Source organism: Triticum aestivum, chromosome 7B, assembly GCF_018294505.1.
Source record: "Triticum aestivum cultivar Chinese Spring chromosome 7B, IWGSC CS RefSeq v2.1, whole genome shotgun sequence".
Lineage (NCBI taxonomy): Eukaryota > Viridiplantae > Streptophyta > Magnoliopsida > Poales > Poaceae > Triticum > Triticum aestivum.
Window position 1 is genome coordinate 748,642,012 of NC_057813.1, and position 13,582 is coordinate 748,655,593.

The 13,582-nt window shown below is 40.6% G+C and overlaps 1 protein-coding gene across 1 annotated transcript; it reads left to right on the top strand.

Annotated features, from left to right (window-relative positions):
• Nucleotides 1-552: 552 nt before the first annotated feature.
• Nucleotides 553-7,236, top strand: LOC123159638 (protein TPR1). Its single transcript, XM_044577452.1, has 15 exons — nt 553-685; nt 765-865; nt 2,883-2,935; nt 3,020-3,155; nt 3,305-3,414; nt 3,536-3,605; nt 3,687-3,760; nt 3,861-3,956; nt 4,039-4,131; nt 4,261-4,388; nt 4,469-4,715; nt 4,792-4,959; nt 5,050-5,145; nt 5,246-6,654; nt 7,006-7,236. The coding sequence occupies exons 1-15, from the start codon at nt 621-623 to the stop codon at nt 7,016-7,018; spliced, it is 2,859 nt and encodes a 952-aa protein (XP_044433387.1). The 5' UTR covers nt 553-620; the 3' UTR covers nt 7,019-7,236.
• Nucleotides 7,237-13,582: the final 6,346 nt, after the last annotated feature.

Here is a 13,582-nt window from a genome sequence, read left to right on the forward strand (position 1 = left end):
GGGAGGAAGGGGGTGGAGGGATGGAGGCGGCCGATGAACCCTAGTCACCCTCGAGACGCCCAAGGGGGCGACATGAGGGCCGTGAGGGAGCGGAGGAATACATTCATTGACTCGTTTGCTGTACTTGTCAGCCAAACGAGTGTATTCCCATTTGACACTTCATTACTTTTAGTGACAACTCAGGTAATGCTTTTTTGCTTTAATGTTTCCAACATTTCACAGTTTATGACTCCTTTCTTTTGGAGGTACATTTTATGACTCCTTATATGAACCAAATAACACGTACTCGCAGTATTTCCCTTTTTCCTTCTTTCCAGCGGAATATATTATTCTCTTTCTCTTTGAAAAAGAATTCTCGTGCAGTAAGAGGATTTTTTTTTAGCAAAAGTAAAAAAGGTTGCTGAAATTCGCCGATATACATGGGCTTTGGATTGGCAACTCAGCAAAGCCGTAGTCTCTTTTTTTTCTCTTTATTGCAGGTGGGCTGGGCTGGGCTTGTATGGTCCAGCATTACAGGTAGGCCGCACTGCACGCGTGCTCTTTTCTCCCCTCTTCACAGCGGCCGCAGTTCTCAAAAAAAAAAGAAAACACAGCGGCGGCGGTCGGAGCCGAGCGAGAGAATGGAACAGCGGCGCCGCCGGCGACCTCAATCCGCCCCATCCCCGGCAAGCGACCACGATTCGAGGTCAGTCCACCCACGCCCCTTCCTCCCCTTCCCCTTCTCCATCTCCGACTGATTGCCCCTCTTTTCTCTTCTTTCCTAGCTCGTTGGCGGCGGCGCCCGGTCGGCAGGAGGGGACGATGCGCGCACGAGGTGGTCGCCATCTCTCGACCCCGCCTCCCTCTACACCGGGTGACCGGCCAGGTAATGGTCGCCCTCCTATCTCCTCCCACGCTGGTCGCCGCCGAGTTGTTGTTTCTAAATATCAACTCTGCCTACCAAGTGTTCGACAAAATGCATAGTCAATTGTAAGTTTTACTCCGGAGTCCTCCTGCGACCTACTAACCTAAACCAGCTCACCGCGATTACAAAAACGAATAATGGGCAAGGAACAAGACATCAAAACTGGCGACACGAAACGAACGAAATTGACACTCTTCTGTATAAAGGAAAATCTCTGCTGCTGCTGCTTAATTCAGTCGAAGATCTCCCACTTGGTGGTGACTGGGGGGCTGTTGTCGAACGTCTCCCACTTGGTGGTCACCACCACCGTCTGCAGTCCTATCTCCTCCCACGCTGGTCGCCGACCAGGTCACGCAGTGGCAGATCCAGGAATGAACTTAGCTGGGGGGAAACATTAGTCTAAAATTTTTAACGTACAGATGCAAGTCTGCTCAACCAAAACTCATAGAATTCACATACGAAGCTAGAGATGCACTTGGATATTAACACAACAAATGGTGCAAAATGGTTCAAGGTTCATGACAACTAGGTGATGTGGGCAAGTTTAACGAGCCAATAAACCAAAGGGAATTGTAAATATTCCTTAGTTTGGAGCAACTTGAGAGCAAGATTGGCAAGACTGTTGCAACCACAAAAAACATGAGACCTTTTCATCATATCACCATGAGACTCCTGATGGCTCAGAACATTAGTTGCAAAATGTTTGCAATAGATGCTTAATTAGACCCTAGAGATTCAGTTACTGGGGGAATTCAAAAATAAGTAGCAACCTGTTTCATTTTCTTATAGATTCCCTACATTACAACATCCCCAGGTTCAATAATTGACCACAAGCCAATAAATTCATGGTTGATATAGAAAAAAAATTGCATCGGGCTAGGTATACCTACTGGTTGAGCTTACTGGCCTTGCAAAGAATTTCTCGCTTGCGTGAGCTCGATACCGTGCCGCTGCTGCCTCCACACAGGCCGCGCCGGCACCAAGCGGTGCTTTTCTCATTCTGCAATGTGCCAGGGCGTCCAGCCGCTCTGGAGAGGAGAACTTTGTGTTTGTGAGACAGCAGCGGGTGGACTGGGCATGGGCGATGTTTTTTTTTTTTTTTGAGGGGTAAAGCAAAGTTCATTGATCAAAAGTCACATGAGTAGGAATACAGATTGGGTCATGTGGATGGCCAAGCCAAAGACTGGGCGTGGGCGACGGCTAGGTTGCTGGTCAGGGCATGGGGAAGAAATACTCTAGTTTGGGCTGCAGCTGGACTGCATGTAGGCCATGTTCTACTTTTTTTTGTGAGGGCTAGACCGTGTTCCACTTAAGTGCTAGCTCACGTATAAAAACGAATCATTTTCTGTTCAAAACAGATCGACGAATCACATTTTGTGCCTCTCATCCAAAACAGATCGACTAATGAGACGGACGAATAGATAGGTATTTCAGGCGCATGTCGTGGCTACCCTGGGCGGCCAACCATAACAGCCCCTACGGTGGCGCTGCCCCTGAGGTCACGGCCCTCCCCTCCACCACGCCAGGATCCGAGCCATAGTGAATCAGCAGTCAGCAGGACCGCAACCATAGTGAATCTGATAATATATGCTCACAGGTACAGGAAATGAAATATGCACGTGCATCGTAGAATTATTCCCAATTTATTGCTCTGATCTCAGAGTAAAATGTTGGTAAGAAACATGTACTGTTCAGTGGTTTCTCCTCTGATAACTATGGCTGGAGCAGATGGAACGAAACAGTTTGGCGGTCCAGACGACTTTTTCCTTCTAGTGAACATAGCGATCTTCTTTTTTCTCCTTTTTTCCCCTGCTAATCAGTTCTCACAAACTAGTCACCGGTGAATATCTTAACAAAAGAAGATGAACTTTGTAGTTATAATCAAACAGCAATGAATCTATTATTGATGTATCATTTTATGGATCCCCATCTGTCTCCATGATGAAACAGCCAGCTATAACGGACTTTGAAATTGCAGAATATAAGCAATTGATGGAGCGACCGAGTCCTAGTGGACATGTTATTGACGAGGTAATGTTGAATATGTAGTCAAGATCTATGACCATGGTGCATTTTTTGTCCGAGCTAAAGAAAATTACCCCTACTTATTTGCAGGTCACCTATCCCACACCTATTCCTCAACCTTCATGGTCATTGGATGACCTTCCTACGAAAGTAGCTTGTACACTAGCACAGGGATCTAATGTAACTAGCATGGACTTTCATCCTTTTCATCATACACTACTACTAGGTATGATCAAGGTTGCTAATTTAGTCTATCTAAAATATATATAGATGTAGTCGCAACTCGGCAAGTACAACAGGTGCTTCATGTTATTAGGGTGAATCTTTGGACTTCAACACCTTATTGATTTTCTTGTCATGATACCATTCAAACAGTTGGGTCTGCCAATGGTGAATTTACACTCTGGGAGATCGGTATGCGTGAGAGGCTGGTCTCAAAACCCTTCAAAATTTGGAATATGCAAGCATGTTCAGCACAATTTCAGGTAAATGAGCACAAGTTGAAATTCTATATGTAATTTCTCCTCTTTTCTTTTATTTCTAGCCATGTCTCTTATTTGCAAGCACCGACATGTTTTGATGTTATATATGTGCCTCACTATTTAGTGTGTGGTGTCTAAAGACCCGTCCATAGCCATCAGTCGAGTTACATGGAGCCCTGATGGAGACTTGATTGGTAATGTCAATATTATTGCACTCGAAAAATTATTTAAATTGTGCTCCATTGTTGCTTAAACTTCCTTTCTTTTCCTTTTAGGAGTTGCATTCACAAAACATTTGATCCACCTACATGCATACCAGCATCCAAATGAAACACGCCAAATTGTAGAGGTTTGATCTTCTAATTGCGCATTGAACATCAATTATATAAATGTTACATTTCATTATATTAAATGACTGTTGTTAGTAACCCATTTATTCTTCATGTCAGATTGAGGCTCATTCTGGAGGGGTTAATGACATAGCTTTCTCCCAGCCAAATAAGCAACTTTGTGTTGTCACTTGTGGAGATGACAAGCTGATAAGGGTACCTGACATGCCTTAAATGGTTATCATCTATTTTCTTTTCTCCCGGCCTGGTCTTCTGTAACTTCCTTTCCATCTTGTAGGTCTGGGATATGCATGGACAGAAAATATATTCGTTTGAAGGGCATGAGGCATCTGTATATTCTATTTGCCCTCATCACATGGAGTGTATTCAGGTGCATGCTCCGAAGTCTATTCAACTATAGTTTTATTGATTTGAGATAGATTTAGGAGTGCTTAGTTTTTCCAAGCACATCAGCCTTTATCTGGTGTACAGTTAAGTCATTTTATTGTGTTCCCTGCAGTTTATTTTCTCAACTTCCATTGATGGGAAAATTAAGGCATGGCTTTATGACAATTCGGGGGCCAGGGTTGCCTCTGATGCTCCAGGAAAATGGTGTACTACAATGCTCTATAGTGCCAATGGAACTAGGTAAACATAAATGTGTTATTTTGCTCACTAGAAATGTTTCAAGTCATTGTTGATTTAATATTTTACTTGTCGATCTGAAGGCTGTTCTCATGCGGAACAAGCAGAGAGGGAGAGTCGCATTTGGTTGAGTGGAACCACAATGATGTATCTATCAAGAGGACATATTCTGGATTTCGCAAAAAGCCATCTGGTGTAGTGCAGGGTGTCGTGCAGTTTGATACAGCTCAGAATCGTATTTTAGCTGCCGGTGAAGATAACCAAATTAAGTTTTGGGATGTTGATAGCACCAGCATGCTAACCTGCATTGAAGCTGACGGAGGCTTGCCAGTTAGTCTCTGTTCCCTATTATATTTGCCAACCTTTTTTCTCCATTTAGTAATCTAATCTCTGTACATTCTAACAGAGCCTTCCACGGATAAGGTTCAATAAAGAAGGGAATCTTCTTGCTGTTACTACAGTTGGCAATGGCTTTAAGATACTTGCAAATGCCGATGGGCTCAGATCTTTACCGGCTTTTGGTAACCAGCCTTTCGAAGTATTTAAATTGCCATATGAAGCTTCTGCAATGAAGGTAAGCACATATCTTCCTGCCTGCTATTGTCATGATAGGTTTCGGGTGTAGCTTTCAGAAAGATTGTAACCTTGAATATCAAATTAATAGGTCTCAGGTGCTCCTGTTGTCGCGGGTATCTCTTCTAACATTGGCCGAATGGATCACTTAGACAGAAACTCTCCTGTGAAGCTATCTCCTATAATGGTATGCAGATACAGAAGAAAAGACTTTGAAAAGTTCTGTATGTTTTAATGACTCTGTGCTTACCCTATTGACAACAACTAAGCATCTTTTTTTAATGTAGAATGGTGGTGATCCAACATCTAGAAGCATGGATATGAAGCCAATAATTTCCAAAGAAAAGCTTGATAAAGGGAAACCTTGGGAGCTGATAGAAGGTCTAAATGCCGAACGATTTTGTGTAGCTACAATGCCAGAAACTCCATACCGAGCTAGCAAGGTTCGATCCATCTGTCCAGAGGAGTCAGTACCCCATGCATTGAACTCCAAGAATGATTCCTATGTGATGTCTGCATGTGCTGGAAAGATATCCAAGGTGCTCAACGACGATGACCTCCTCAGGGAGATCATCATCCGCATCAGCTTACCCGCCACCCTCGTCCGTGCCGCCCTTGTCTGCAAGCGTTGGTACCACCTCGCCTCTGAACCAGCCTTCCTCCGCTGGTTCCGTGAGTGCCACCCGCCCTGCCTCCTTGGCTTCTTCCTTGAGGACCAGGAGGATAGTAACGCCGCTCCTTTCCGCTTCTTCCCGATGCTACCTCAGCCCCCAGAGCTTGCCGCTGCCGTCCACCGCGTGGCGAGCTACAGCTTGGACTACTACAGGGGCGCACCGGCCAACTTACTCTGCTCCCGGAAAGGTAGAGTCCTCATTAGCTTGTACAACCAGGTTGACCGCAACAAATTTGCAATTGGGGTTCACAGTCCGTTGTGTCATGAGAGAGGCCAGTCTGTCATCCCATCATTCCCACATGTCCAAATACAGGACGACTATTCCCACAGGATGAGTGATCTTCTCGTGGTAGAAGAAGCTGATGGATTGTCCTACTTGCATCTGTTGGTGGACTCTAACATGCAGAGAACAAAATCAATGGTACACGTTCATATGTTGCGACATAGTGAAGGTGTGTGGCGCACGTATCTGACCTTGGAGACAGATCAGCTCCTTGATCCGCGACGAGAACCAAAAGTGCTTGCTAACAGTAAAATCTACATACCAAGCGCCCAGAGCGACATTCTTGTCTTGGATTTGACTGCCTCAAGCATCTGTACAGTTCAGCTCCCACAAGGGGTGGAGTATGGCGATAAAGATACTATGTTGTCACTGGCTGATGAGGCTTCGGGTGTTTATCTCATCCATACCAAGAAGCTTCAGCTCCACATCTGGCTCTACAAAGGGGACAACTGGTTAGTAGTGGACACTATTTGTTTGCTTGAGATGTTTGCTAATTTGAGGATGTCTGGTTGCATGGTTGAGGACGAGTCTACTGCTCCTCTTCGGATAAATCATGTGGGGGACTATGCTGAGTTTGTATTCCTGGAGAAGGGTCGATATGCACTCCACTTGGATATCAAGTACAAGCAAATACGTAAAGTGTATGACACGACAAAAGAAGATCGGCGTTTTGGTACTATCCATCCTTTTATGATGATATGGCCTCCCTCATTTCCTGCACTCAAGGATGATCATACAAGGTATGCCTTTTTTCTTTTATATGGCAAGTGGATAGGACAAGCTAACAGTGGGTAATTTTGGTTTTTGTGATATTTCTGCTTAGTTTTCTTTTACGGAAATACATACTAGTGAATGGAAATGTGTCTGCCTGCGATATGAATGCATTTAACTTGTACTGATGTGCCTTTTTGGAAAAGTATATATTACTGCAAATTCATTACTCTGATGGCTAAGTACAAATAACATTTGATGCCATTGCATAGACCCTTGTTCTGTTAGTCCATTTGATATTTTGATGCTTGAAGTGGCTAAAGAATATTGTGATGCTTACTTTCTCCATTCTTATAATTCCTCTTTTTTCTCTGAACCAGAAATGCCATGTGAACAAGAATGTGAGGAAGCTTTTGGATGGTCAGCAACAAGGGCGCAAGTCAAAGAAGAGTAGGAACTCATATCCCTATGGATATGGTACCATGACTGTTTGTGACCGACTTTATTTTGTGAAGAAAACTTTGTATTCTATTGTATCATTACTGTTTGGTATGCGACTCACATCTTCGTTTTGTGTGGTTGGAAGAAGATTCGCTGTATGTTTACTACTATCTCCTCTGATCCGCCTGGGTCGCAGTCTTTGCTTGCCTTCTTGTTACTTGTGATATCTACAGAATCAATCTTCTTGTTACTAGCTAGGCACTTGTAAAATAACTGCAGGATTCAACCTCAGCTGCGGACTTGGAACTGAGGCTTTGAACAAACGAGGTGAATCTCCCTTCTTTTGCACCGAGTGTCTGCATCTCCTGTAAGCCTTTACTTCCTGTGTTATCTTTTGTTTGAGTAGCAATGTACTGAGATTCTTGCTTTCATTGAAAAGGTGAGGGAAGTTGATAAGCGTGACGATCTTGTCTCTGAAGTCATGGATGAGCTAGTCCTTGATAGAAATGACATTGGGCTGGTCTCTTGCTCTGCTGCTCTGATTAACCAGGTGAGAGTCGCTGCATCGGTGTCTCCCCTACTGAAAACTCACATGACAAGTTATCCTCTTTTAAACTGTGAACCCTCTTCTGTGTCAGATCGTTTGTTCTTAGCATCGTGTGAGGAGCACGCTATGTTTCATTATGTACACAGCCACATACAAGGCTTCGAGGGACTGGACCCGCAAGACAGTGAGATGCATGGCTTGTAGCAATATGGTTGCGTAAAAAAATCCTGCCAAATTCCTCTTCCTCACGCATGTGTTGCCTTCACAATCCTGCTCCTCCATTGACTCTGCAGTCTCCAAAACTTGTAGCCGAAGTGCCCAGCCGTCAAATCAGCTCCCTGCTCGTGCCTGGTGCCCACACAGAGTCACACCTTTATTTGTTTGCTTATTTAGGATTTAGTTTGGCATTTCTGGTATGTAGAAACTTATGTACCTGAAGCATCTAGGGGCAACAAACTGTTATCATGCTTCAGATGCAGGCACTGAATTTTCTTGGTTGGATGTTGATATAGATGTTTCCTTGACCAAATGCTTCAGTCAATTCATCACCAAGGAACAGTTTATTTTGTCTTGGCAGAGTTCTCCAAAGTCAAGTCAGTTTGCTCCATTATCCAAAGAGCAGGAAACATTGGTGAAAGTGGGAATAAATTCATTACTTTGACTTTTGAGTACACATAATGTTGTAACTATTGTTGCATTATCCACCTGTGATCTTACATACTGATCATTCCCCTGTTCGCTTTGACAGAATTGCCATGTGGAGAACAAGGATGGATGAGAGAGAGCTGCATTTTCTTGTAGCAGCAGTTCTGAGTTGTAATTGTTCTCACTCTGATTGTACTTATGTACGTATTACTTTTTTTTAGGATGGTACTTACGTAACTGGAGCAGTAGTTCTAAGTTGTAATCATATTTTTCTTCCTTCTCATGCTCACCCTCATGAAAGAATCTGTTGTTCTTGTCACCCGCAGAGAGCTATTCCAGTCGATACCGCTGCCGCCTCATCAATTCTTTGCGGTCTCGACGAGTTCTTTATTGATCTTTAATTCTGTGTGAAACGGCCCCATCCTAGCTGGATTACCCCTTAGCCGTTCTTGCTCCTTTTAAACTTGAATTTTTTTAGGGGATTTTAAATTCTTCATTAAGTGTGGCGGCCTAAGGGCTATGGCTGCAAGCCCGAGGCGGGAGCTGGCGAGGCCGAAGTTGGGCTGCTGGAACCATGTTAGCGGGTCTAGGAAACGTAAGGCGCTCGAGGGCTACGGTGAGATTTGTTAAGGAAAAATAAGGACGTTGTTTTGCTGTAGTACAAGGGTGTCGCTCTCTGTTGCGGATTCCTGATTGACGGTTGTTGCATCAAGTTGTCGACCAAGCGAGCGACCTAGTGGCCAGCCCATTTTAGCTCCTTAGCCTATGTTCTCCGTACTGGTTTCTACTGGTTTTGGGAATGGTTTCTACTGCTTTTGGGAACCTTCTAGGAGGTTCTTGGATCATTATTTTTCTCTTTCGGTTTCAGTTTCTTTTTTTTTCTTTTGTCTTTTTCTGTTTCATTTTCTTTGTTCTGTTTCTTTTTCTTTTTCTATTTTTATTTTCAAGAAAATGTTTGTGTTTTTCGAAAAATGTTCATAAATTTCAAAAAATAAAAACTTTATGTTTTCATAAGTTATTCAAAAGTTCATAAAAACATTTTCTAAATTTTGTTCACAAATTCCAATAATATTCAGAAGTTTAAAAAATGTTCTTCTTTTCATTTTTCGTTCATATCAAAAATACTAAAAAAATAAAAAACTATTCGCTTTTTCCTAATTTTTATGGAGTTTTAAAAAAAATTCACAGATGCAAAACATGCATGCCTTTTAAAGTTTTTGTTCATGTATTCAAACAATTTGCGTATCTGTTTCACGTATTCAATATGTTATCGATAACATTTTTTTCTAAATTCAAAAAATGTCGCATGTTCAAAATTTGTTGTTCTTTGTGGGCATGCATGCCCTCTCCTGTTACATCATTCAGTTTTAGTAGGGTGGGTCCAAGAGATCAGTTAAATCGTGCAACGTGATGGCACCCAGCTCATCTAATGTATGCATCTTTGTTATCTAATCGTGTCATGCAGCAACTGGAAGGGTCACTGGAGGGTTACCGTGAGATTTGTTAAGGGGAAATAAAGGACGTTGTTATGATGTAGTAGGGTGTCACTCTCTTGTTGCGGATTTCATAATTGGCGCTCGTTGCGTCAAGTTGTCGACCAAGCGAGCGAGCGACCTAGTGGACCAGCCCATCTTAGGTCTGTACTGGTATCTACCGGTTTTGGGAACCTTCTAGGAGGTTCCTGAACCGGTTTTTTCTTTTTTCTTTTTCCTGTTTCTTTTTCATTCTTTCTGTTACTTTTTCTTTTTCTTTGTTATTTGTTATGTTTCTTTTTTTCTATTTTTATTTTCAAGAAAATGATTGTGTTTTATGAAATATGTTCATAAATTTCAAAAAAAACTTTGAGTTTTTCATAAGTTTTTCAAAGTTCAAGGAAAGTCCAGTTTCTAAATTTTATTCACAAATTCCAATAATATTCAGGAATTTACAAAATGTTTGTACGTTTCAAAAATTGTTTAGAAACTCAAAAAATGTTCTTGTTTTCACTTTTATTTCATAAATAAGAAAATCACATATTTGAAAAAATATTCACCTTTTTTCCAAATTTTGTTTGGAAAATTGTTCACAGATGCAAAAAATGTAAGCCTTTCAATTTTATTGTTCATGTATTCAAACAATGGTCGAATTTGTTTCAGGTATTCAATTTATTCATGATAACATTTTTTTACTAAATTCAAAAAATGTCGCATGTTCAAAATTTGTTGTTCTTTGTGGGCATGCATGTCCTCTCCTGTTACATCATTCAGTTTTAGTAGAGTGGAGTCGAGAGATCAGTTAAATCGTGCAACGTGATGGCGCCTAGCAGTGGCGGAGCTAGCGGGGAATCAAAGGGGGGGCAAAGAGAAAATATACATCTTTAGGTCTGCCAAATGACTGCAATCAATTTAATTTAAGGAACTCATTTTTTTCCCTCAGAAAATACGCTACAGCTGGGGGGGGGGGGGCGCGGCCCCCTCAGCATTGCATGTAGTTCCGCCAGTGGCGCCTAGTTCACCTAATGTATGCATCTTTGCTATCCAACAGTGTCATGCAACAACTGGAAGGACCAAAGTTGGCAAAGGCCCTGGAGGGCTACAGTGAGATTTGTTAAGGGAAAACAAAGGACGTTGTTCTGCTGTAGCGCAATGGTGTCGCTCTCTATTCTGGATTTCCTAATTAACGCTCATAGCGTTAAGTTGTCGACCAAGCGAGCGAGCGACCTTGTGGGGCCAACCCATTTTAACTCCTTAGTGTACGTTGTCTGTACTAGTTTCTACCGGTTTTGGGAACCTCTACGAGGTTCCAAAATCGGGTTTTCACCTTTTTTGGTTTCTGTTTCTTTTTCATGTATCTTTTTTCGTGTTTCTTTTATCTTTTTTGTCTGTTTCATTTTCTTTGTTCTTTGTTCTGTTTCTTTTCTATTCTATTTTTAGTTTCAAGATTTTTTTTATGATTTTCAAAAATGTTCTTAAATTTCAAAAAACTTTGTGTTTTACATAAGTTGTTCAAAAGTTAAAGGAAAATCCAATTTCTAAATTTTGTTCACAAATTCCAATAATAGTCGGGAATTTACAAAATGCTCGTGCTTTCTAAAAATTGTTCAAAAGTTCAAGAAATGTTATTGTTTTCATTTTTCATTATTAAATAAAAAATTCACAAATTTGAAAAATATTCCCCTTTTGTTCCAAATTATGTTTGGAGTTTCAAAAATTGTTCACAGATGAAAAAATGCATGCTGCATGCCTTTTAAAAATTCTGTTCATGTATTCAAGCAATGTGCGTATTCGTTTCAGGTATTCAATTTGTCATCTTTTTTTACTAAATTCAAAAAATGTCGCATGTTCAACAATTTAGTTCTTTGTGCGCATGCATGTCCTCTCCTGTTACATCATTCAGTTTTAGTAGGGTGCGTCTGAGAGATTAATTAAATCGTGCAACATGATGGCGTCCCGCTCACCTAATGTATGTATCATTTGCTATCTAATAGTGGCATGTAGCAACTGGAAGGGTCAAAGTTGACGAAGGCGCTGGAGGGCTATCGTGAGATTTTTTAAGGGAAAACCAAGGACGTTGTTCTCCTGTAGTACAAGGGTATCGCTCTCTGTTGCGGATTTCCTAATTGTCACTCGTTGCATCAAGTTATCGACCAAGCCAGCGAGTGACCTAGTAGGCTAGCCCATTTTAGGTCCTTAGCATACATTGTGTGTACTGATTGCTATCAGTTTTTGGAAATTTCTAGGAGGTTCCTGAACCGGGTTTTTTTCTTTTTCGGTTTCTGTTACTTTTTCTTTTGTCTTTGTTCTTTGTTCTGTTCTTTTTCTTTTTGAATTTTTATTTTCAAGAAACAATTTGCGTCTTTTTAAATGTTCTAAATTTCAATTTGTGTTCTCCATAAGTTATTCAAATGTTCAAGGAAAAATGCAATTTTTTTTAAAAAAATCCATTAGTATTTGGGAATTTAAAAATGTTTGTGCTTTTTAAAACTTGTTAAGAATCTCAAAAAATGTTCTTGTTTTCATTTTTCGTTCATATCAAAAATATGAAAAAATTGAAAAAAAAATCACCTTTTCCTAATTTTGTTTGGAATTTTAAAAATTGTTCACAGATGCAAAAAAATGCATGCGTTTTACATTTTTTAGCATGTATTCAAACAATTTTCGTATTTGTTTCAGGTATTCAATTTGTTCTCAGCAACATTTTCTTTCTAAATTCAAAATAATGTCGCATGTTCAAAATTGGTTGTTCTTTGCGGGCATGCATGTCCTCTCCTGTTACATCATTCAGCTTTAGTAGGGTCGGTTTGAGATATCAGTTAAATCGTGTAACATGATGGCACCCAGCTCACCTAATGTATGCATCTTTGTTATCTAATCGTGTCATGCAGCAACTGGAAGGGTCAAAGTTGGCGAAGGTGATGGAGAGCTACCGTCAGATTTGTTAAGGGGAAATAAAGGACATTGTTATGCTGTAGTACAAGGGTGTCGCTCTCTTGTTGTGGATTTCATAATTAACGCTTGCTGCGTCAAGTTGTCGACCAAGCGAGCGAGCGAGCGACCTAGTGGGCCAACCCATGTTAAGTCTGTACTAGCTTCTACCGGTTTTGGGAACCTTCTAGGACGTTCCTGAACCGTTTTTCTCCCTTTTTAGTTTCTGTTTTGGCTTCTTTTTTATTTTTTCCTGTTTCTTTTTTTTCCTGTTTCATTTTCTTTGTTCTTTGTTCTGTTTCTTTTTATTTTTCTATTTTTTTCAACAAAATGTTTGTGTTTTTTAAAATATGTTCATAATTTTTTTAAAAAAAATGAGTTTTTCACAAGTTTTTCAAAGTTCAAGGAAAACCCACTTTCTAAATATTATTCAGAAATTCCAATAAAATTCAGGAATTTACAAAATGTTTCTAATTTTTATAAATTGTTCAGAAGTACAAAAAAGGTTATTTTTTATTTTTAGTTCATAAATAAAAATCACAAATTTGAAAAATTATTCGTCTTGTCCAAATTTTGCTTGGAGTTTCACAAATTGTTCATAGATGCCAAAAAATGTAAGACTTTTAAAACAAAATCACATATTCAAACAATGTTCATATTTGTTTCCTGTATTCAATTTATTTATGATAACATTTTTTTTACTAAATTCAAAAGATGTCGCATGTTCAAAATTTGTTGTTCTTTGTGGGCATGCATGTTCTCTCTTGTTATATCATTCAGTTTTAGTAAGGTGGATCCGAGAGATCAGTTAAATCGTGCAACGTGATGGTGCCTAGTTCACCTAATATATGCATCTTTGCTATCTAGCAGTGTCATGCAACAACTAGAAGGGCCAAAGTTGAGGACGGCGCTGGAGGGCTA

Coding starts and splice junctions, on each gene's coding strand:
- LOC123159638 (XM_044577452.1), top strand. CDS start 621: ATGGAACAGCGGCGCCGCCGGCGACCTCAATCCGCCCCATCCCCGGCA. Junction 4,389..4,468: donor TATAGTGCCAATGGAACTAG/GTAAACATAAAT, acceptor GTCGATCTGAAG/GCTGTTCTCATGCGGAACAA. Junction 5,146..5,245: donor TGAAGCTATCTCCTATAATG/GTATGCAGATAC, acceptor TTTTTAATGTAG/AATGGTGGTGATCCAACATC.